At 43.3% G+C, this 26358-nt stretch overlaps 1 protein-coding gene across 3 annotated transcripts in view; it reads left to right on the forward strand.

Annotated features, from left to right (window-relative positions):
* The window catches only part of LOC109869521 (solute carrier family 12 member 5), a 115629-nt gene that overhangs the window by 46844 nt on the left and 42427 nt on the right, over nt 1-26358 (forward strand). For all 3 annotated transcript variants that reach the window (XM_020459714.2, XM_020459715.2, XM_031803432.1), the window contains exons 2-4: nt 13028-13131; nt 13452-13595; nt 20282-20428. In XM_020459714.2, the coding sequence (XP_020315303.1) occupies nt 13028-13131; nt 13452-13595; nt 20282-20428 (395 nt within the window). The remainder of the gene's footprint in view (nt 1-13027; nt 13132-13451; nt 13596-20281; nt 20429-26358) is intronic.

The following is a 26358-nucleotide window of genomic DNA, read 5'->3' on the forward strand; positions in this document are numbered from 1 at the left end:
TAAATCATTGTGTGTAGAGGGGACTGGGCCTGTTATAGCAGCTATAGGAACAAGGTAAATCATTGTGTGTAGAGGGGACTGGGCCTGTTATAGCAGCTATAGAAACAAAGGACATTGTTTCGATACCATTTGACGACTACGGTGGGATTTCACACTTGTATAATCTGCACACTTCAGAATCCATGACACAGTGCGTTTGGAAAGTATGCAAAACCCTTGACTTTTTCCAAATGTTGTTACATTACAGCCTTATTATTAAAAAAAATATTCCCCTCATCAATCTACAGACAATAACCCATAATGACAGTGCAAAAACAGGTTTTTAGACATTTCTGCAAATCTATTAAAAATAAAAAAACTGAAACTGTACGTGTCGAAAGATTGTAAATTTTACAATTGTAAGATTTACAATTGTAAGATTGTAAAAGCTTCAATCAGTATGGAGTCAGAGTGATGTCAGAACAGGTTCAAAGGTGAGGGTTCATTGGGACGGTTCTAAGATAGTTTGGTAGATGGAATGAAAGAGGTAGTGGGGATGAGTATGCAGTTAAAACCCTGTGGATTGTGGTCAGGAAATACTTCATGCTCTGTAATGATTTATGAACTAGCAGGGCTTTTTTCATCTTTAAGTCTTTATGAAAGAGAAGATTATGGATGGACCAATCTGCCGGTGGGGTTGGTGATGATTTTCTGATGTCATACTATGCATGAAACCAGTGATATTGTTAGGTAGTTTTCTTCAATAGCATCTCAAGTGTTAGAGAAATAACATGCAAACTCTGCACTGATTCAGACTTCTAGCAAATCTGACCTCTAGACATCCCCACCCAGGAAATATGGCCTATTTTTGCTGTGTTAACTTGATGTCCTGTAATGGAAGATATTTACAGTGGTCCCAGGGTAATATCTTAGGGCCAATGCGAGGATACATCACTATTAATTTATAGACGTTGACAGGCCACGTCATTACAAGAGCAAGAGTGTCAACATGGTTTAGAGGCTGGAGATGGCTTAGGCTGGACGGAGAAAGAGAGAGGGAGAGAGAGAAAGAGAGAGAAAGAATGAGAGAGAGAGAATGAGAGAGAGGAGAGAAGGAGAGAGAGAAGGGGAGAGAGAATGAGAGAGAGAGAGAGAGAGAGAGAGAGAGAGAGAATGAGAGAAAGAATGAGCAAGAAAGAGAGAAAGAGCAAGATAGAGAGAGAGAGAGAGAGAGAGAGAGAGAGAGCGACACAGAGAGAGAGAGAGAGAGAGAGAGAGAGAGAGAGAGAGAGAGAGTGAGGCTTAGAGAGAGAGCGTACACCAGTTCTACACTGTGTGTCCAGGGTTTGAAAGAGTATTGGCGGAGGTTAAATCAGCAGCCAGGCTGTGGGATGTTTGCATGCTTGACCTCAGTGTCAGGTAATCCCCCTGCCTCTGCCATCCCATCGAAGATTATACATTTCAGATACGTGGTGCTCATGTTGGGAGACTGGGGCTCAAAGTGCACTGGTGTGGAGGGAAAATCATGCACCAGAAAATATGGCATAGAGGAAAATATACACACACCCATACACATACATGGACACGCATGCATTCATACACATACATGGACACGCATGCATTCATACACATACATGGACACGCATGCATTCATACACATACATGGACACGCATGCATTCATACACATACATGGACACGCATGCATTCATACACATACATGGACACGCATGCATTCATACACATACATGGACACGCATGCATTCATACACATACAGTACATGGACACGCATGCATTCATACACATACATGGACACGCATGCATTCATACACATACAGTACATGGACACGCATGCATTCATACACATACAGTACATGGACACGCATGCAATCATACACATACAGTACATGGACACGCATGCATTCATACACATACAGTACATGGACACGCATGCAATCATACACATACAGTACATGGACACGCATGCATTCATACACATACAGTACATGGACACGCATGCATTCATACACATACAGTACATGGACACGCATGCAATCATACACATACAGTACATGGACAAGCATGCATTCATACACATACAGTACATGGACACGCATGCAATCATACACATACAGTACATGGACACGCATGCATTCATACACATACATGGACACGCATGCATTCATACACATACAGTACATGGACACACATGCATTCATACACATGCATGCACACACGTATAAAAAAATATTTACAAAAATATGTTTTGGAAAACATGGAAAAGGTTCAAAAAATTCATAACAGATTACATTCTAAGCCAAAGGCTAAAAATGTGGTTTAAATGCAGATTTTTAAAATGTGCTGGATTACTGTATTTTAAGGTGGTATTACAATGGGAATAAAAAGCATCAACTGCACTGATATGATGGCAGGTAGCCTAGAAGTTAAGAGCGTTGGGCCAGTAACCGAAAGGTTCGAATCCCCAAGCAGACTAAGTGTAAATCTGTTGATGTGCTCTTGAGCAAGGCACTTAACCTTAGTTGCTTTGCATAAGAGTCTCTGCTAAATCAGTGGTTCCCAAGCAGGGGTAATAGAACCCCTGCGGGTACTTGGCCTATCCACAGGGTTACTTGAGAAGACTCATGAGCCCATAGGGTTACTGGTAAAATGCACATGAGGGGGTACTTCGGGGCTACCTGGGCAGAGCAACATTCGGCTGGTGGTACAGTAAATGAAAATGGTTAGGAACTACTGTCCTGAATGACGAATATGTTCATCAAAGCAGTGAGTTTGGGGCATGTTTTTGGTCTTATTCCATGTGAAAGAGAGCACTGCTTTATATTCAGTGAGCATTAGGTTCAGGTATGGGGTGAGTGTATAGGTTCAACAATGCAGCTAAATGCTGTTATCCTCTGTGCAACCTCAAACTACATGAAAATTAAATGTTTGCTTATCCAATGTGACAGGGAAATGTTCCAAGTTTCAAAGGATTACTGTGCTGTGTGAGAGCAATTTGGCTGCTATTTGACTTTGTCTCCTTGGTTTCAAGATTAGAGTATAATGCCGTTGGAGCCACCGATACAGAAACACAATTGACTGAGATATTATGTCCAGCCTGTAGCTAATGCTACATGTTCATCATCAGAAATGTATTTACAAATATATCACTATTCTTCACAGTGTAGTCAATGTGCAGTCGTGGGAGCACACTTTTGGCCTTACCCTCAATTTTCTAGTAGAAGATTTGTTTTGGCTCATATCAAGAGGAAGTTAGAGGAGGTGTCAGACTCTGAAAAGGAAGTACACATTGTCTCTGTCCCTGCTGAGGGTGCTGACTTGGCCCACAGGACACTTATTTATTTAGTGTATTTCCTGAATAGATAATCCACTGCCAGGGGGAAAGGGTACAGCATGTTACTGTTAGAATACAGCAACTTTGACAGGACTAGCCCTGGATGGCTACAAACAAGACAGAGCCCCATCCAGCTGCTCAGGGCCTACCTTGACTTGAGATGTTCTTTGTGCTCAACTAGAGTGTTCCAGTGCATGATTTACACAAAACGTTATCAGCTGTTTCAAATGTACTGTCTCTCAGTCCAAGCTGCTTTAGAATGCATGTAGCACCCGACCTTACCCCGGCCCAACTCATAGCTCATGGGTATGGATGAGCTCCACTTAACCTCTATGGCTCATTCATTCAGCACCTCCTAATATCTCAGATCAAGCTGAAGAAAAGATGCACCACTTCGGCTGCACATGAATAGTGATTCTGCAGCTGTCTGATCACATCAGTGTTGTGCACAGGTTTGACTGATAAACAGTGAGTCAGGCTTTGCATGTAAATGAAGAAGGAAGCAGACTGGTACTGAGCAGGATTTGTGATGCACCCATTCTGTTCCATGGTTCTGTTCTAGCTAATACAGTTCAAATAGATTCCTTCTGGAGCTAATTTAACTAGCAGCGTTGCAATTGTGAATGGCTGATCTTTTGGCTAGTCTTTTAGTTAGTATCTCTCCACAGAGACCACCAGTGTAACTTTATGAGAGAGACAGAAGATTTATTGCTGTTTTCACAGCCCTATCCCCCAGACTCCTCTCTTCTCTTCTCTCTCCATCCAATCAATAAAGGGCTGTGTCTCTTCTGCTGCTTGGCACTCTCCCCACAAGTGTGTTGGCTCATCTACTCAGGTACTGTTGTGTTTCAGTGTTTTAAAACGCCACAGGGATTAAGGTCTTGTGTTTGTGTGGTTTTCTGCTTGTCTCTATACTGATGTGATTATCTACACCGGATAAATTACACAGATTACAACAAATGGACAATGCTGTGACGCGGTGTCACATTCGTAAGCATTTTCTACCTCTCCCTGAACCAGTCTGTAATACCTACATGTTTCAAGCAGACCACCATAGTCCCTGTGCCCAAGAACACCAAGGTAACCTTTCTAAATGACTATCGCCCCGTAGCACTCACATCTGTAGCCATGAAATGCTTTCAAAGGCTGGTCAAGGCTCATATCAACACCATTATCCCAGACAAAGGAGCTGATAGTGGACTACAAGAAACAGAGGGCCAAGCACGCCCCCATCCACATCAACGGGACTGTAGTGGAGTGGGTCAAGAGCTTTAAGTTCCTTGGTATCCACATCACTAAGGAATTAGCATGGTCCACACACACCAACACAATTGTGATGATGACAATGCCTCTTCCCCCTTAGGAGGCTGAAAAGATTTGATATGGGCCTTCAGATCCTCAAAAAGTTATATAGCTGCACTATTAAGAGCATCTTGACTGGCTGCATCACTGCTTGGTATGGCAACTGCTTGGTATGGCAACTGCTTGGCATCCGACCGCAAGGCGCTACAGAGGGTAGTGCATAAGGCCCATTACGCAGCTGGAGCCAAGATCCATGCCATCCAGGACCTCTATACCAGGCGGGGTCAAGAGGAAGGTCCTAAAAACTGTCAAAGACTCCAGCCACCCAAGTCACAGACTGTTCTCTTTGCTACTGCAAGGCAAGCGGTACCGATCAGCCATACCTGGAACCGACAGGACCCTGAAGAGCTTCTACTCCCAAGCCATAAGATAGCTACTGTATATATAGTAGTTAGTTAAATAGTTAACCAAGTAGCTACCTGGGCTATCTGCATTGACCCTCTTTGCACTAACTCTTTTGACTCATCACATACGCTGCTGCTACTTTTACTTATTTATCTGGTTGCCTAATCACTTTACCCCTACCTATACAGTTCATTCAGAAAGTATTCACACCCCTTGACTTTTTCAACATTTTGTTGTCTTGTAGCCTGAATTTAAAATGGTTTAAATTCAGATTTTGTGTCTCTGGCCTATACACTATATCCCATAATGTCAAAGTGAAATTATATTTTTCGAAATGTTCTACAGTATTCAAACCCTTTATTATGGCAAGCCTAAATATGTTCAGGAGTATGAATTTGCTTAACAAATCACGTAAGTTGCATGGACTCACTCTGTGTGCAATAAAAGTGTTTAACATGATTTTATTATGACCAGCTCCTGTCTGTACCCCACACATACAATTATCTGTTAGGTCACTCAGTCAATCAGTGAATTTCAAACACAAAGACCTGGGAGGTTTTCAATGCCTCGCAAAGAAGGGCACCTATTGGTAGATGGGTAAAAATGTGATGGGAAAAACTAAGGATTGATCAACAACATTGTAGTTATACGAAAATACTAACCTAATTGACAGAGTGAAAAGAAGGAAGCCTGTACAGAATAAAATTATGAATTTATTTATTTATTTATTTTTATTTTACCTTTATTTAACCAGGTAGGCAAGTTGAGAACAAGTTCTCATTTACAATTGCGACCTGGCCAAGATAAAGCAAAGCAGTTCGACAGATAAAACGACACAGAGTTACACATGGAGTAAAAACAAACATACAGTCAATAATGCAGTATAAACAAGTCTATATACAATGTGAGCAAATGAGGTGAGAAGGGAGGTAAAGGCAAAAAAAGGCCATGATGGCAAAGTAAATACAATATAGCAAGTAAAATACTGGAATGGTAGTTTTGCAATGGAAGAATGTGCAAAGTAGAAATAAAAAAATAATGGGGTGCAAAGGAGCAAAATAAATAAATAAATAAAAATTAAATACAGTTGGGAAAGAGGTAGTTGTTTGGGCTAAATTTTAGGTGGGCTATGTACAGGTGCAGTAATCTGTGAGCTGCTCTGACAGTTGGTGCTTAAAGCTAGTGAGGGAGATAAGTGTTTCCAGTTTCAGAGATTTTTGTAGTTCGTTCCAGTCATTGGCAGCAGAGAACTGGAAGGAGAGGCGGCCAAAGAAAGAATTGGTCTTGGGGGTGACTAGAGAGATATACCTGCTGGAGCGTGTGCTACAGGTGGGAGATGCTATGGTGACCAGCGAGCTGAGATAAGGGGGGACTTTACCTAGCAGGGTCTTGTAGATGACATGGAGCCAGTGGGTTTGGCGACGAGTATGAAGCGAGGGCCAGCCAACGAGAGCGTACAGGTCGCAATGGTGGGTAGTATATGGGGCTTTGGTGATAAAACGGATTGCACTGTGATAGACTGCATCCAATTTGTTGAGTAGGGTATTGGAGGCTATTTTGTAAATGACATCGCCAAAGTCGAGGATTGGTAGGATGGTCAGTTTTACAAGGGTATGTTTGGCAGCATGAGTGAAGGATGCTTTGTTGCGAAATAGGAAGCCAATTCTAGATTTAACTTTGGATTGGAGATGTTTGATATGGGTCTGGAAGGAGAGTTTACAGTCTAACCAGACACCTAAGTATTTGTAGTTGTCCACGTATTCTAAGTCAGAGCCGTCCAGAGTAGTGATGTTGGACAGGCGGGTAGGTGCAGGTAGCGATCGGTTGAAGAGCATGCATTTAGTTTTACTTGTATTTAAGAGCAATTGGAGGCCACGGAAGGAGAGTTGTATGGCATTGAAGCTTGCCTGGAGGGTTGTTAACACAGTGTCCAAAGAAGGACCGGAAGTATACAGAATGGTGTCGTCTGCGTAGAGGTGGATCAGGGACTCACCAGCAGCAAGAGCGACCTCATTGATGTATACAGAGAAGAGAGTCGGTCCAAGAATTGAACCCTGTGGCACCCCCATAGAGACTGCCAGAGGTCCGGACAGCAGACCCTCCGACTTGACACACTGAACTCTATCAGAGAAGTAGTTGGTGAACCAGGCGAGGCAATCATTTGAGAAACCAAGGCTGTCGAGTCTGCCGATGAGGATATGGTGATTGACAGAGTCGAAAGCCTTGGCCAGATCAATGAATACGGCTGCACAGTAATGTTTCTTATCGATGGCGGTTAAGATATCGTTTAGGACCTTGAGCGTGGCTGAGGTGCACCCATGACCAGCTCTGAAACCAGATTGCATAGCAGAGAAGGTATGGTGAGATTCGAAATGGTCGGTAATCTGTTTGTTGACTTGGCTTTCGAAGACCTTAGAAAGGCACGGTAGGATAGATATAGGTCTGTAGCAGTTTGGGTCAAGAGTGTCCCCCCCTTTGAAGAGGGGGATGACCGCAGCTGCTTTCCAATCTTTGGGAATCTCAGACGACACGAAAGAGAGGTTGAACAGGCTAGTAATAGGGGTGGCAACAATTTCAGCAGATAATTTTAGAAAGAAAGGGTCCAGATTGTCTAGCCCGGGTGATTTGTAGGGGTCCAGATTTTGCAGCTCTTTCAGAACATCAGCTGAATGGATTTGGGAGAAGGAGAAATGGGGAAGGCTTGGGCGAGTTGCTGTTGGGGGTGCAGTGCTGTTGTCCGGGGTAGGAGTAGCCAGGTGGAAAGCATGGCCAGCCGTAGAAAAATGCTTATTGAAATTCTCAATTATGGTGGATTTATCAGTGGTGACAGTGTTTCCTATCTTCAGTGCAGTGGGCAGCTGGGAGGAGGTGTTCTTATTCTCCATGGACTTTACAGTGTCCCAGAACTTTTTTGAGTTAGTGTTGCAGGAAGCAAATTTCTGCTTGAAAAAGCTAGCCTTGGCTTTTCTAACTGCCTGTGTATAATGATTTCTAGCTTCCCTGAACAGCTGCATATCACGGGGGCTGTTCGATGCTAATGCAGAACGCCATAGGATGTTTTTGTGTTGGTTAAGGGCAGTCAGGTCTGGGGAGAACCAAGGGCTATATCTGTTCCTGGTTCTAAATTTCTTGAATGGGGCATGTTTATTTAAGATGGTTAGGAAGGCAAAAAAAAAAAAAAATATATATATATATCCAGGCATCCTCTACTGACGGGATGAGATCAATATCCTTCCAGGATACCCCGGCCAGGTCGATTAGAAAGGCCTGCTCGCAGAAGTGTTTCAGGGAGCGTTTTACAGTGATGAGTGGAGGTCGTTTGACCGCTGACCCATTACGGATGCAGGCAATGAGGCAGTGATCGCTGAGATCTTGGTTGAAGACAGCAGAGGTGTATTTAGAGGGGAAGTTGGTTAGGATGATATCTATGAGGGTGCCCGTGTTTAAGGTTTTGGGGAGGTACCTGGTAGGTTCATTGATTATTTGTGTGAGATTGAGGGCATCAAGTTTAGATTGTAGGATGGCTGGGGTGTTAAGCATGTTCCAGTTTAGGTCGCCTAGCAGCACGAACTCTGAAGATAGATGGGGGGCAATCAGTTCACATATGGTGTCCAGAGCACAGCTGGGGGCAGAGGGTGGTCTATAGCAGGCGGCAACGGTGAGAGACTTGTTTTTAGAGAGGTGGATTTTTAAAAGTAGAAGTTCAAATTGTTTGGGTACAGACCTGGATAGTAGGACAGAACTCTGCAGGCTATCTTTGCAGTAGATTGCAACACCGCCCCCTTTGGCAGTTCTATCTTGTCTGAAAATGTTGTAGTTTGGAATTAAAACTTCAGAATTTTTGGTGGTCTTCCTAAGCCAGGATTCAGACACAGCTAGAACATCCGGGTTGGCAGAGTGTGCTAAAGCAGTGAATAGAACAAACTTAGGGAGGAGGCTTCTAATGTTAACATGCATGAAACCAAGGCTATTACGGTTACAGAAGTCGTCAAAAGAGAGCGCCTGGGGAATAGGAGTGGAGCTAGGCACTGCAGGGCCTGGATTCACCTCTACATCGCCAGAGGAACATAGGAGGAGTAGAATAAGGGTACGGCTAAAAGCTATGAGAATTGGTCGTCTAGAACGTCTGGAACATAGAGTAAAAGGAGGTTTCTGGGGGCGATAAAATAGCATCAAGGTATAATGTACAGACAATGCATCCTGTTTGCAACAAGGCTCTAAAGTAATACTGTAAAATATGTGGCAAAGCAATTAACTTTTTGTCCTGAATACAAAGTGTTATGTTTGTGGCAAATCCAATACAACACACATATATATACATATATATCCATATTTTCAAACATAGTGGTGGCTGCATCATGTTATGTGTATGCTTGTAATCATTAAGGACTAGGGAGTTTTTAAGGATAAAAAATAAACAAAGAGCTAACAATGGAGCTAAGCACAGGCAAATTACTAAAGGTAAATCTGGTTCAGTCTGCTTTCTACCAGACACTGGGACATGAATTCCCCTTTCAGCAGGAAATTAACCTAAAACACAAGGCCAAATCTACACTGGAGTTGCTTACCAAGAAGACACTGAATGTTCCTGCGTGGCAGGGTTAAAGTTTTGACTGAAATCTGCTATTGAAAATGGTTGTCTAGCAATGATCAACAACCAATTTGAAAGAACTTGAAGAATTATGAAAAGAATAATGGACAAGTGTTGCACAATCCAGGTGTGGAAAGCTCTTACAGACTCACAGCTGTAATCAATGCCAAAGGCGCTTCTACAAAGTACTGACTCAGGGGTGTGAATACTTATGAATACTTATGAACATGTTATATTTAGCATGTGACAAATACATTTAGATTTTATTTGATTTTTTATTTGATCTGGGCATTGATGTTTTTGATTATATTCATGTTAGCTGACGGTGAAAGTATTGGATTTGCTGTTTTGTTATTTCAGTCAGTTTGTGAATAGTTAATGCTTTAAACGTCATTGGGAGATAGGACTGGATAGTGTCAGCGAGCTAGCTGAGGACCCACAACCACACTGCAGGGACCTTTAGAGGCAAAGGAAGGGAGAGTGGTCTCAAGACTATGAAGCCTCATCCTTAATGGGAGCATTAATCAACATGTGCTGCGTCACCAAGGACTCAGAGGACACGTTGTATGAGGGGACCTTTATCATGAGCTCACACACTGTAGTCTTAATTAAATAGAATGTATAGTCACACACACCTCTCACTAAACAGCCTCCTTCTCTAGTATTTTCTCCCTCTCTCCATGTTCTACTGTGGAGGTTAGAGAGTGATCTTTGAGCAACTTTCAGGACCAATTAGGGTTAATTGCCTTGCGCAAGGTCACATTACAATATTTTTAACCTAGTCGGCTCGGGGATTCAAACCAGCAACCTTTGTGTTACTGGCCCAATGCTCGTAATCACTAGACTACCTGCCACCCTGTTATGCAGTGCAGCAGAGCTGAGTGGGAGAATCATTTCACAACTAAAGAGTGTGGATGTCCTTCCCTGGCAAGATCAATATTGTAGGTAAAGGATGAACAGGGAGACTGTATGTAAATCTGACAGAGGTCAAATTGATCTACCTTCTACAAGCACGCACACACACACACGCACACCATACACACACACGCACCCAAACACACACACGCGCGCGCACAACATATATACATACACACACACACACACACACACACACACACACACACACACACACACACACACCATACACACACACGCACCCAAACACACACAGAGAGATGGAGCAGGAAGGGAGACTCTTTCTAACAACACGTTCTCTCTTTCTATGTAAATCTATGTCGTTTACAATAATTGTATGATTAATAACTACAGCAACAATATTTTTAGAGAGCCATTTGAATGCCAAACAGAGCATGCACATAAATAAAAATCCATCTTTAAAAAGCTTTGAGATCTTATGAGAAGCACTAGCTACATAGTGTAAATGCAATTCATGGCCCATTTCTATAAAGCACCAAGACAGGGACTAATTCATTACATGCACTTGGATAGGTCAATATAAACTCATAAAGCAGAATCAACTGCTGTGCGCGTTCCGAGGCTATGCCTGCTGATTAAATGATCCGGGCTGTGGTTAATGATATGAGCCGCTCTATCTGCTCTCCAATGGGCATCTCTCATACTGGGTCATCCCACCAAAGGTAAATTAAGAAACCTTCATGGCCAATGGGTTTTTACATACAGGACTACAGTACAGTATGCATGCCTGCCATGAATGTGATCAGAACGACGGTCAGGTGTACATACTGCATAATAAACTGAAAATGTTATCTAGCTTACATGGTGCTATCCAGATCCATAAAGTATGGGGGCTCTACAAATATAGGATACAGAAGGACACTAATCCTGCAACAACAGGACATTTGAATTACTATGTGGATTATAGTTCATGGACATTTTTGAAAAATCAAGTCTGAAATTTCGAAGTGGGAATTACAAATTTCAGAAGCCTTTTTACACCTCAAATACACTATACATTTTTTTTTCTGGAATGTTCTCCTGCAACAGGGTGATCAAATTAATATCCTACATCTGTACCTAGCAAGATCATAGTGTAAATGCTTATTAGACACGAATATGTCAATACGGGCAGTCCCATGACATGCCATGCTTTGTGAGATAACATTTCAAACCTTCGATCTTACATAACCTATTCACCCATCTTACAAACACGTCTACATTATGCTGAATCATTGAATGTACAGTTTTGTTACATAACATAAAACACAGCAGTAAGCTCCATGTAAAGCACATAGAATAAAATATATAGTGCAGCTTGTTACCAAAGAGCCAGAGCTATATAGGCCATAAACTGCTAATTCACTGCACTCCCTGTGCTCAGAGTAGGATGAAGCCCCCCCATCTTAGATTTGTGCCTTAGGGCAACTTCTAGCCAGAGCCCCTGTACTGTTGGCTGATGTGGTTGGTTTGGCTTTAATGTAATGCAGCACACACACTGCATGTCCTGTGCTAGTTTTGGTGTGTAGCGATATGCCAGGTTGACTGTGCTGTGTGTTCTAGTGATGGCTGGTGTGGTCGATCGTTGTGTGCTGCCTGGCTGCCTGGCGCTGATGCACTGCAGTGGATCTTTAGTATTCCTCTCCTGCCTTCTGAGGGTCTCCTCTGGGACTGGAGCGGAGCCAGTGCCCATATCTACCACCGCTCCCTCTCTCTCCCTCTCCCCCCCTCTCCCTCTCCCCCCCCCCCCTCTCTCTCTCTCCCCCCGTCCTTCCTTCCTTCCTTCCATCCCTCCCTCCCTCCCTCCCTCCCTTAACGCTATTAATAGGCCCTGCGCACAGAGTCTGTCAGGCAGCTGACAGGGGCCACAATCAGAACTACATGCCAGGCTGGAGAGGGAACAGGGCAGGCAATCCAAAAAGTATCGATTGGATGACTGTGCTTGTGTGTATGTGTGTGTGAACTGACTTTCTATGGTTCTCTGTGTGATATGATGAATACACACAATTTAGAATCTCTGGTTCCATTTGTCATTCCCAGCATGAACCCTTCCCACACAAAGCCTGTACAGATCCATCTAAAGAGAGAATTTCCTGGCTCTAGCGACTACCCCTTGTGTCTTAACATAATTCAATCCTGAACGATGAATCATTTCTCCAAGCTAACATCATTTATTAACAAACAACACATTCATATTAATCGAAAAACAATCATTTCACTCCTCCTGTTAAAACAACCTTGGTCTGTCATTAAAACTACATATTGAGAAAGTAATCTTTCAGTGTTGCCAATGTCTGTGTTTTGCAAACATTCATATTAATTAAATATTATCCCCATTTGAATCAACATCTCTCTTTTAAGGATTATTTGTGTGTGTGTGTGGTGTGTGGTGTGTGGTGTGTGGTGTGTGTGTGTGTGTGTGTGCGTGCGTGCGTGCGTGTGTGTTTCTCTGTTAACCCTTAGCGTGCTGTCTGTGTGTTGCAGGCGATGGGAACCCCAAGGAGAGCAGTCCCTTCATCAACAGCAGCAGTGCCAGCGACGTGGAGAAGAGCCAGCAGTACGATGGCAAGAACATGGCCCTGTTTGAGGTCTGTAACATGAGGCTCCTTCACTTGCTTACATATAATTACATAGTAATGATCTAGTAATTATCAAATTGCTTTGTTCCATTGGTTTCGATGAAACAAGCACCTACAGTATATATGAAGCCTTGCTTACTTACTTACCATCTGACAGCAGGTGGGTTGAATTCTTTGAAATAAGAACTGGCTTAATCATATAGTTTCTCAGTTGTCAATATCAGCTGAGAGGACTGTAAAATTCAATATTACCTGCATGTTTCCTACTGTGTTTTGTCCATTGGTATAGTGATATGGTGTGTCTGTCCACCTTTCTTTCTGTCCTGCAGGAGGAGATGGACAACAGTCCTATGGTGTCGTCCATACTTAGCAGTCTGGCCAACTATTCCAACCTGCCTCAGGGCAGCAAAGAGCACGAGGAGGCCGAGAACGAGGAGGGGGCGGCACCATCCAAAAAAAAACCTGCTGTCAAGGTACTCCATCTAATCTAACTAAAGTCTTATCCTAAACATAAACATTAGCTGAAGTTTGACTTGATCTGAGGTGGCAGAGTGTATCCCTCCCAGGTCTCCATCCTCCACCTGGATGAAAAGAGGGCCTGGACAGGACGTTATTAATGACGCTGTTGGTCATGTTTAGGCCTGGATAGGACGTTATTAATGACGCTGTTGGTCATGTTTAGGCCTGGACAGGACGTTATTAATGACGCTGTTGGTCATGTTTAGGCCTGGATAGGACGTTATTAATGACGCTGTTGGTCATGTTTAGGCCTGGATAGGACGTTATTAATGACGCTGTTGGTCATGTTTAGGCCTGGACAGGACGTTATTAATGACGCTGTTGGTCATGTTTAGGCCTGGACAGGACGTTATTAATGACGCTGTTGGTCATGTTTAGGCCTGGACAGGACGTTATTAATGACGCTGTTGGTCATGTTTAGGCCTGGACAGGACGTTATTAATGACGCTGTTGGTCATGTTTAGGCCTGGACAGGACGTTATTAATGACGCTGTTGGTCATGTTTAGGCCTGGACAGGACGTTATTAATGACGCTGTTGGTCATGTTTAGGCCTGGACAGGACGTTATTAATGACGCTGTCGGCCATGTTTAGGCCTGGACAGGACATTATTAATGACGCTGTTGGTCATGTTTAGGCCTGGACAGGACGTTATTAATGACGCTGTTGGTCATGTTTAGGCCTGGTCAGGACGTTATTAATGACGCTGTTGGTCATGTTTAGGCCTGGACAGGACGTTATTAATGACGCTGTTGGTCATGTTTAGGCCTGGATAGGACGTTATTATTGACGCTGTTGGTCATGTTTAGGCCTGGACAGGACGTTATTAATGACGCTGTTGGTCATGTTTAGGCCTGGATAGGACGTTATTAATGACGCTGTTGGTCATGTTTAGGCCTGGTCAGGACGTTATTAATGACGCTGTTGGTCATGTTTAGGCCTGGACAGGACGTTATTAATGACGCTGTTGGTCATGTTTAGGCCTGGACAGGACATTATTAATGACTCTGTCTGCCATGTTTAGGCCTGGACAGGACGTTATTAATGACGCTGTTGGTCATGTTTAGGCCTGGACAGGACGTTATTAATGACGCTGTTGGTCATGTTTAGGCCTGGACAGGACGTTATTAATGACGCTGTTGGTCATGTTTAGGCCTGGACAGGACGTTATTAATGACGCTGTTGGTCATGTTTAGGCCTGGACAGGACATTATTAATGACGCTGTTGGTCATGTTTAGGCCTGGACAGGACATTATTAATGACGCTGTTGGTCATGTTTAGGCCTGGACAGGACGTTATTGATGACGCTGTTGGTCATGTTTAGGCCTGGACAGGAGGTTATTGATGACGCTGTTGGTCATGTTTAGGCCTGGACAGGACGTTATTGATGATGCTGTCGGCCATGTTTAGGCCTGGATAGGACGTTATTGATGACGCTGTCGGCCATGTTTAGGCCTGGACAGGACATTATTGATGGCTGTGCACGCTGTCCGTTTCCTTCCCCGCCGATTCACAGCCGTTTGGTCATTTATCGGGCCTGAGCAGGGCTGTGAATCTTGTCCTGGAGGCAGAACTGAGCCATTTCCCCTTAGAAAGGCCTGCAAATTCAAAATTGGCTATATTGTAAGAAATCATAATTAGCTCTTTGGTCTTAATTAAAGTTTATGGTTAGGCATTATGGTTATCAGTGTGGTTAAGGTTAGGGTTAAGATTAGGTTGCATCACATCCGGCCGTGATTGGGTGTCCCATAAGGCGGAGCACAATTGACCCAGCGTCATCAGGGTTTGGCCAGGGTAGGCCGTCATTGTAAATAAGAATTTGTTTCTTAACTGACTTGCATAGTTAAATAAAGGTTACAGGTTTAAAATCTAATTTTATGACTTTGTGGCTGTGCAAACTAGTCACTTCTCTGCAGAGCTGCATCTAGAACAAGATTCATGATGAAAAATGCTAACCTGCCTGAGCAGGGCCACATTAGGCCTGTTATCCAGCACATGTGCAGTGGAGCATAACCCTGATACAACAAGCTGCTCTCTCAGCCTGTCTTGTTACCCTGACACAACAAGCTGCTCTCTCAGCCTGTCTTGTTACCCTGACACAACAAGCTGCTCTCTCAGCCTGTCTTGTTACCCTGACACAACAAGCTGCTCTCTCAGCCTGTCTTGTTACCCTGACACAACAAGCTGCTCTCTCAGCCTGTCTTGTTACCCTGACACAACAAGCTGCTCTCTCAGCCAGTCTTGTTACCCTGACACAACAAGCTGCTCTCTCAGCCTGTCTTGTTACCCTGACACAACAAGCTGCTCTGTCAGCCTGTCTTGTTACCCTGACACAACAAGCTGCTCTCTCAGCCTGTCTTGTTACCCTGACACAACAAGCTGCTCTCTCAGCCTGTCTTGTTACCCTGACACAACAAGCTGCTCTCTCAGCCTGTCTTGTTACCCTGACACAACAAGCTGCTCTCTCAGCCTGTCTTGTTACCCTGATACAACAAGCTGCTCTGTCAGCCTGTCTTGTTACCCTGACACAACAAGCTGCTCTCTCAGCCTGTCTTGTTACCCTGACTCAACAAGCTGCTCTCTCAGCCTGTCTTGTTACCCTGACACAACAAGCTGCTCTCTCAGCCTGTCTTGTTACCCTGACACAACAAGCTGCTCTCTCAGCCTGTCTTGTTACCCTGATACAACAAGCTGCTCTGTCAGCCTGTCTTGTTACCCTGACACAAATTAAATCAAATTGTATTTGCCACATTCTTCATAGACAAGAGGTGTAGACTAACAGTGACTTGCTTACTTACGGACCCTTCCCAACAATGCAGCGAGAAAAAAATAGAAGTAATAGAAAAATAAAATAATAATAACATCAGGAATAAATAAACAATGAGTCATGATAACTTGACTACATACACAGTGTACCAGTACCGAGTGGATGTGCAGCGGTACAAGGTAATTGAGGTAGATATGTACATACAGGTAGGGATAAAGTGACTAGGCAACAGGATACACAATAAACAGAAGCAGCAGCGTATGTGATAAGTCGAAAGAGTTAATGCAAGAAGGGTCAATGTAGATAGTCTGGGTAGCTATTGGTTAACTATTTAACCTCAGGAGTCTTATGGCTTGAGTGTAGAAGCTGTTCAGGGTCCTGTTGGTTCCAGACTTGGTGCATCCGTATCGCTTGCCATGTGGTAGCAGAGAGAACAGTCTATGACTTGGGTGGCTGGAGTTTTGACAATTTTTAGGGCCTTCCTCTGACATCGCCTGATATAGCAACGTGGTCTCAGAGCACTTCGTATTATTCTGTACGTAACTACTCCATTTAGTATTATATGTTACGTTTCGTATGGTATATATTAATTTGTGGATGTCCATCATCGATTTTGTACAATATGTTACAAATTACAATTCATATTATATGTTACGAATTTGCAAAATGTATGAAATCTTACTAATTCTAGCTAGGTGGCTAATGTTAGCTAGGCTAGGGGTTAGGGTTAAGGTTAAATTTAGGAGTTAGGTTAAAGGGTTAAGGTTAGGGTTAGGGTAAGGGGAAAAGTTAGCTAAAACGGGTTAAGATTAGGGTTAGGGTTAAGGGAAGAGTTAGCTAACATGCTAAGTAATTGCAAAGTAGCTCAAAAGTAAGTAGTTGAAAAGTTGCTAATTAGCTAAAATGCTCAAGTTGTCCGTGATGAGATTCGAAATCGCAACCTTCAAGTTGCTAGACGTTTGCATTATATGCAAACCTATCCACCCTGACCAACCACCCTACTTTTGTATTTTCCTTATGTAACCATCTGTGTTATGTAACCATACCAAACATAACTTATCATACTAATTTCAGTGTCTCAGATTTACGTTTACTATGTTAAGTCTAGTCTATGAGAGCAGGCTGTGGAAAGAGATCCTGGATGACAGGGAGCTCTGCCACAGTGATGTACTGGGCCATATGCACTACGCTCTGTAGCGTCTTGCAGTCGGATGCCAAGCAGTTGCCATATACAACAAGCTGCTCTCTTGTCCTGTCGTTACCCTGATACAACAAGCTGCTCTCTCGTCCTGTCGTTACCCTGATACAACAAGCTGCTCTCTCGTGCTGTCGTTACCCTGATACAACAAGCTGCTCTCTCGTCCTGTCGTTACCCTGATACAACAAGCTGCTCTCTCGTCCTGTCGTTACCCTGATACAACAAGCTACTCTCTTGGCCTGTCTTGTTACCCTGATACAACAAGCTACTCTCTCGTCCTGTCGTTACCCTGTTACAACAAGCTGCTCTCTCGTCCTGTCGTTACCCTGATACAACAAGATGCTCTCTTGGCCTGTCTTGTTACCCTGATACAACAAGCTGCTCTCTCATCCTGTCGTTACCCTGATACAACAAGCTACTCTCTTGGCCTGTCGTTACCCTGATACAACAAGATGCTCTCTTGGCCTGTCTTGTTACCCTGATACAACAAGATGCTCTCTTGGCCTGTCTTGTTACCCTGATACAACAAGCTGCTCTCTCATCCTGTCGTTGCCCTGAGAAAACAAGCTGCTCTCTTGGCCTGTCTTGTTACCCTGATACAACAAGCTGCTCTCTCGTCCTGTCGTTACCCTGATACAACAAGCTGCTCTTTGGCCCTGTCTTGTTACCCTGGTCTGAGGCAGGTTACTGCATCATTCCCCTCCACTCATTTTCTTGTTATCTGCATCTTCATTTGACAGCTTCTTTCAGCCAAGGGTCCAAAAGAGGCTGATATAAGAGAATTCTAAACGGGTAGTAGATATTAACCTGAGAGGATGGGATGATGTTTTTATTTTATTTTTTATCTTAGACAAGATGAGGAGTAGCATCATACCAGCCTTACTCAATCACCTGACTACAATTCATCTCATGCTGTGAAATTGGGGCACATGATCACATGGCATGGTAATTGGTCTGACAGGTTATTTTAGAGGTGGTTTGTGTTGTTTTAGGGTAGAGTTTTGTGTGCTGTGGACTTCAGTAGTGTTCTCTACAGCAGTGGTTCTCAACCCTCGTCCTGGGGACCTAAAGGGGATTTTTTTTTTTTTTTTGCCCTTGCACTAACACACCTTTCAAATGACCAGCTTCAGCTTGTTCATAATTAATTATTTGAATAAGCTTTGTTTGTGCATGGGCAAAAATAAAAATGTGTACCCCTTTAGGTCCCCAGGACCAGGATTGAGAAACACTGCTCTACAGTGAAAGAGACAGGCTGCCGTGGAGCCTGTCACTGAATGCTAAGTAATTCCATATATGGTGTGGCGAGGCTCCTATTGTGATGAGTCACCTGGAGGATCTGAGGTCCAAGGGCAAAACCTGAGGTAGACAGTCTGTCAGAGTGGCCCTGCAGTAGGCTACCTCTCACTGGCTCTCCCCTGTGGCTCTGCAGAACCCTTGGGGCTAAGACATCTCTCTCTATATACAGATTACAATTTCCTTCCCATGTCTCGTCTCCTCCCTGGACTCCACAGAATTTAAATGAGGAGCTTCAGACACTTATTTGGTGTAAGGAAGACAAGCAAGGACTAAGAGGACAAATAATTGCTTGTACCTCTACTTGTACTGTCTTATAAGACGCTGTCATTGTTGTCATTGTTGTCACTATTGGATATGACCAAAACCCTGTTTCATAGGCGATTGGAATTTAAACTGACTTTCCAATCTTATCCTAGAATAAATTGCATTTAAAAGTAATAAAAAAGTGTGAATCCTGCACTACCATAATGTGTTAGTAATGTCCCGTACGGGTATTAGCTACTGGAGGTCTGGTCACAAGTGGAGTCCTATGGCAGATCCAATCCCATTGAACTCAATAGCTGAAAGCTATGTCTAATCAAGGGTAGCGTTTGAGAACGACACTGTGGGATGACATTGTTGGGATAATTACATTTTCTCCCACATACATAGCTAAACAGATAGGCCCATGTGAAGAAATTAATGAGGGTCCTTCTCCCTGGCAACAGGACAACTGTGCTAGCCATTAGCTAAATGGGCTGGCAGAGCGATAGAGGACATTGGGTTTGGGCAGCCAGAGCTAGTATCTAGAGCCACTTCCACCTGCATGAATAGAAGAGTGAAAGTAAGTTTCTACTACTTAACTATGATATCACATATATGGATTATTTTCTCTCTGTGTAGTGAGACACAGAGGAATCTCTGCTGCCTGAATTTCAGCTTAATTGCCTCAGAAGAAAAGCTTTCAGTCATGGACGGCAGAATCGCTCTCCAAAATAATGAAGAAAAGGAAAAGCCTTATCTTCCTGCTGCCATTCAAATAGGTTAATGGGGAGGAGATGTCTCCGTTATGACTGAATAAAGAGCTTGTCATTCCCTCTTCATTTGATTACTGTCTCTTTGTGATGGGATAGAGGGGGGCCTGTGAGCTTCTGATGAGTCTGTACTGTATTTCAGTATGATGAGTGCAGAATGAGTCTGTACTGTATTTCAGTATGATGAGTGCAGAATGAGTCTGTACTGTATCCACCAAACTCAGATGCAAGATTTGGTCACTGGAGGAATTTGTTTTGTTCCACTTGTATATTAATGGTTGTACTGCCGTGCCACTGTTAAATGTTCATATCACGTACACACACACACACAGTTTTAATCCGTTTTGCGCTGTGTTTGTTCTCCAGGCACCATCACTGGGCACTCTGATGGGGGTGTACCTACCCTGCATCCAGAATATCTTTGGTGTGATCCTGTTCCTGCGGATGACCTGGATGGTGGGCATCGGAGGGGTCTTTGGCTCCTTCATCATAGTCTTCATGTGCTGCTCCACGGTGAGTCTGGACCATATCCTTCTCACAAACCTACTCTCTTCTGTTCTCCTCCTCTCTCCCTCTCTATCCTAATGTCCATCAGTGTTAGAATGGGCACTGTGCCTGCCAGAGCAGAGGCCAGTTTGCAGCTCTGATAAGGATATACTTAACACCACTTCCATTTTAATTCTGTTTGATGTCCAAAGCTCTCCCAGTTGAGTAAATCCTAGTTTAATCCTGTTTTGACCTGAGGTAACCCTACAAGCTTTACAGAATACATTTACAATTCATCCCTTCACTTACAGAAATAGCTATTAATTTACAGTGTTGTATACATAAGTATATTTTGGGTTTCTATACATGCTGATTCATAGATATTTCATAATTTGTTACTAAAAATAATGATATAACCCAGAACAACTGAAACTTCAATTCCAGAATGCATTTGGAATATAGGATAATAAAAATAAAAAATCATAATGGTGTTCCTTTTGATTAATTCTGGTTTGTCTCCCCAAGGGACTAAAAGCTATAGCCTTAGTAGTACTAGCCTTGAGGACTATCTCCCCCTATGAGCCAACCTCCAAACAATAGGTGACCAATCTTACCCCCGTCTATCTCAAGATTCAGTAACAAATGAAGGCTAGCTAGCACTCTAAGCTACTATCAGCTCCATCACTGCCGATTAGCATGTCAGCAACAGTACTAAAAAAAGGCAGATACAGCCCGTCAGATCAAAGGACTGATCATGTAACGGTCGTCGTATGAAGGAGAGGACCAAAGCGCAGAGTGGTAAGTGTTCATCCTGATTTTTAATACGAATAGTGAACACTGAAACAAAAAACAATAAAACAACAAACGAACAGTCCTGAACAGTGAAATAAAACACAGAACAGTAAATAATCACCCACGAAACACAATAGAAAACAGGCTCCCTAAATATGGTTCTCAATCAGGGACAACGATTGACAGCTGCCTCTGATTGAGAACCATACCAGGCCAAACACAGAAATAGCAAATCATAGAAAAACGAACATAGACAACCCACCCAACTTACGCCCTGACCATACTAAAACAAAGACATAACAAAAGAACTAAGGTCAGAACGTGACAGATCAAAGACAACATCAAACCCCGACAGCTCTGATTAGGCAGTGAGCTCAGGACTCTAAAGGACTGCTACTGTACCTTGGGCCATACATAGAGGTTGTGACCTGGACTCGAGTGGGACCAGTGGGACATCTGTTCCAGTCCCACCCCAGGGATTAAAAAAAAAATGTATTTCACCTTTATTTAACCAGGTAGGCTAGTTGAGAACAAGTTCTCATTTACAATTGCAACCTGGCCAAGATAAAGCAAAGCAGTTCGACACATACAACAACGCGGAGTTACACATGGAATAAACAAACATACAATCAATTATACAGTAGAAAAAGTATATATACGTCATGTGCAAATGAGGTAGGATAAGGGAGATAAGGCAATAAATAGGCCATGGTGGCTTAGTAATTACAATATAGAAATTAAACAGTGGAATGGTAGAATATGCAGAAGATGAGTGTGCAAGTAGAGATACTGGGGTGCAAAGGAGCAAGATAAATAAATAAATACAGTATAGGGATGAGGTAGTTGGATGGGCTATTTACAGATGGGCTATGTACAGGTGCAGTGATCTGTCTAGTTCTGGATAGGAAAGTGTTAAATTACTAATGGACTAGTAGACCCTGAGCAGCAGAGCCTCCTCTTTGTTCTGCAGTCTGTGGACATACATGTGGAGATCCTTCAGATAAAGGCATCTGTATTCTACGTTGGGTTTGCTCCTAGCAGAACTCTGCTAGACGAAGTGAACTTCTGTGCCTCGCATACTCACTTAAAAGACCTTTGCCTGAAAAACGCGAAAAAAACGATACTAGTTTGTCCACCTTGAGATGCCGTAACCAGTATGTACTTCCTCGAAATGGTCAGAATTAATCTAAGATAGCTCAAGAAATCCATCTTAAATTTTGAAGTTTTTGCAGAGGAGATCTAAGTCATGAAATTTTACAAATTAAGATGTTTGGTGCCATATATCTGAAGTGAAAAAATGTGCATGAAATCGAGTCATCTCTCATTGAATGACAACAAACACTTTATTGAAGAATCCCTTCTGTTGTCCAATCACAGACGAAGGTGCGTAGACTTCGGCTACCGAACTTTGGCTTTCCTCGAGAAAAAATGTAATGCGTATGAACAGCCTAAATAACCCTTGCCGAAGACCAAAACGAACAAAATCAGCACAAAATGTCGTAGTAATATACAGTGCCTTCGGAAAATATTCAGACTCCTTGACTTTTTCCACATTTTGTTACGTCACAGCCTTATTCTAAAATATATTAAATGAAATTATTTCCTCAGCAATCTACACACAATACCAAGTAACGACAAAGTGAAAATATTTTTTAAACATTTTTGCACATTTAATAAAAACAGAAATACCTTATTTACATAAGTATTCAGACCCTTTGCTATGAAACTCGAAATTGAGCTCAGGTCCATCCTGTTTCCATTGACCATTGTTGAGATGTTTCTACAACTTGATTGGATTCCACCTGTGGTAAATTCAATTGATTGGACATGATTTGGAAAGGCACACAGCTGTCTATGTAAGGTCCCACAGTTGACAGTGCATGTCAGAGTAAAAACCAAGCCATGAGGTCGAAGGAATTGTCCGTAGACATAAACATTTAGGCAGCATTGAAGGCCCCCAAGAACACAGTGGCCTCCATCATTCTTAAATGGAAGAAGTTTGGAACCACCAACACTCTTCCTAGAGCTGGCCGCCCGGCCAAACTGAGCAATCGGGGGAGAAGGGCCTTGGTCAGGGAGGAGTTCTTCTGTGGAGATGGGAGAACCTTCCAGAAGCACAATCACCTCTGCAGCACTCCACCAATTTGGCCTTTATGGTAGAGTGGCCAGACGGAAGCCACTCCTCAGTAAAAGGCACATGACAGCCCACTTGGAGTTTGCCAAAAGGCACCTAAAGACTCTCAGACAATGAGAAACAAGATTCTCTAGTCTAATGAAACCAAGATTTAACTATTTTGCCTGAATGCCAAGCGTCTCATCTGGAAGAAACTTGGCACAATCCCTACGGTGAAGCATGGTGTTTGTCAGCGGCAGGGACTGGGTGACTTGTCAGGATCAAGGCAAAGATGAACGGAGAAAAGTACAGAGAGATCCTTGATGAAAACCTGCTCCAGAGCGCTCAGGAACTCAGACTGGGGTAAAGGTTTCCAACAGGACAATGACCCTAAGCACACAGCCAAGACAAAGCAGGAGTGGCTTCGGGACAAGTCTCTGAATGTCCTTGAGTGGCCTAGCCAGAGCCTGGACTTGAACCCGGACATCTCTGGAGAGACCTGAAAATAGCTGTGCAGCAACGCTCCCCATCCAACCTGACAGAGCTTGAGAGGATCTGCAAAGAATGGGAGAAACTCCTCAAATACAGGTGTGCCAAGCTTGTAGCATCATAAGACTTGAGGCTTTAATCGTTGTCAAAGGTGCTTCAACAAAGTATTGAGTAAAGGGTCTGAATACTTATGTACTTTAAATGTGATATTTAATATTTAATATTTTTTCTCAAATGTCTAAAAAACAGTTTTTGCTTTGTCATCATGGGGTATTGTGTGTAGATTGATGAGAGGAAAAAAACGATTTAATCAATTTTAGAATAACTCTGTAACGTAACAACCTTTTGGAAAGGTCAAGGGGTCTGTTCCGAACTCTTTCGGATGGGAAGCACCTTTAGATAGAAAAGACAGCAGGTTTTCACAGGATGGGAGAAGTGTCCAAGCTATATCTTATAAGAGATTATAACCCAACGCTGATTTGACGCTTCATGTTTTCCTGTCTTGTTCTACATTGTACCAGACATGGGTTCAAATACATGTGCATTTGAAATGACAAAATAATATTTGATTTGAAAAGTAATTTAAATACCTGAAATTGTATTTGAACCCAGGTCAGCTTTGTACATGGTTATCAGTTCACATCACTGTCAATTTACATATATCATGTGTCCTCACTTGATGAGGGGTAAGGTGATCCCAGATCTGTGTCAAAGGGCAACTTCTTCCAGGAGCTTGTCTGTCTGCCCAGGGATGCTCAAGGAGCATGATTCCCAGTAGAGCAGTCCCGGGGTCCCTTGCCTGCAGCATCAGATAACAGTAAAACAATTAGGGCTTTATCTGTGCTCCTCAGAGAGCAGGGTCACTTCATTACCAGCTGATAAGGAGTCTCATAGCAGTGCCCTCTGAGAGGGCCCCGTCGCCACTTAATACACACACACACACACAGCTCCAGGCGTGCCACTGGAAACCCACACTGAAGAGGTATTGATTGAGCGCAATCATCTCTCTCTATCGTGTTCATAATGTCACTCTCTTTTTGTCTCTCCATGACTCATTCTCTCTCCCTGTGTCCTGAGATCTATTTCCTTCATTGTCTTTCTCTATCCATCTCTTTCCTTTAATCCAGATATCTTGTTCTTTCTCCCTCTGATTCCTCCATGATCCAGTCAGTATTTGTCTCCATCTAACCATTCTGACTAACTCTCTTTCTCTGGCCTAATTACCTCACTCGCTCTCTTTTTTCCCCAACTCTGACTGTCTCTGTCTTTCTCTCTTCTGTCTCTTTTATTTACTTCAACTCTTCCCCGCTCACAGACACCTGTCCCTCCCTCTCACAGACACCTATCCCTCCCTCTCACAGACACCTATCCCTCCCTCTCACAGACACCTATCACTCCCTCTCACAGACACCTATCCCTCCCTCTCACAGACACCTATCCCTCCCTCTCACAGACACCTATCTCTCCCTCTCACAGACACCTGTCCCAGGCATATGTCTCTCTCTCTCACAGGCACTTATCTCTCCCTCTCACATACACCTGTCTCTCTCTCACAGGCACTTATCTCTCCCTCTCACAGACACCTCTCTCCTTCTCACAGACACCTGTCTCTCCCTCTCACATACACCTGTCTCTCTCTCACAGACACCTGTCTCTCCCTCTCACATACACCTGTCTCTCTCTCACAGGCACTTATCTCTCCCTCTCACATGCACCTGTCTCTCTCTCACAGGCACTTATCTCTCCCTCTCACATACACCTCTCTCCCTCTCACAGACACTCAGACACCTGTCTCCCCCTCTCACATACACCTGTCTCTCCCTCTCACAGACACTCACAGACACCTGTCTCCCCCTCTCACATACACCTGTCTCTCCCTCTCACAGGCACCTGTTTCTCCCTCTCATTCTTATTCTCTCATGATTCCTACTAAACCTAACTTCTCCCTCCCTATCTCCCCACTTCCCTCCCTGTCTGTCCCTTTCATTCTCTATCCACTCTCCATTTTCTCTCTTACACCCCTCCCTCTCTCCCACTTCCCTCCCTGTCTGTCCCTTTCATTCTCTCTCCACTCTACATTTCCTCTCTTATACCCCCCCCCCTCTCTCTCCACATTGTCATTCTGCCTTGTGGATTTGTGAAATGCCCTATCTGCATCACTGAGCTTTAGCAGAGATGGTTGGTCTGCCTTCCCAAACATATTTATTATGACTCCTTTATTTAGCCAATGCCATCTGACCATCTGGGTCATCTGGGGCTCTGGGACCCAGGATAGAAGGATAGAACACACAGGTTGTGTAGAAGTTGCTTCTAACCACTGATTCAGTGGTCAGATATTTTTGATATTGATATTTTTACACCCATCAAATAAGTAAGGTTATTTACAGGTATGCTCATTTGATCCTAAATCTGTTATTAAGGTTATTTATACAATGGGTTATCTGATCCTACATCTAAGGGAAACTTTTATCTCAAGCCTGCAGATTGTCCCTACCTTAGATATAAATATTGACACTATAGAGGTCTATGATCTCTGTCTTTTATTTCTGCCAGGATGATGATT

The sequence above is a fragment of the Oncorhynchus kisutch genome, linkage group LG24, assembly GCF_002021735.2.
Source record: "Oncorhynchus kisutch isolate 150728-3 linkage group LG24, Okis_V2, whole genome shotgun sequence".
In the NCBI taxonomy this organism is placed as follows: Eukaryota; Metazoa; Chordata; class Actinopteri; order Salmoniformes; family Salmonidae; genus Oncorhynchus; species Oncorhynchus kisutch.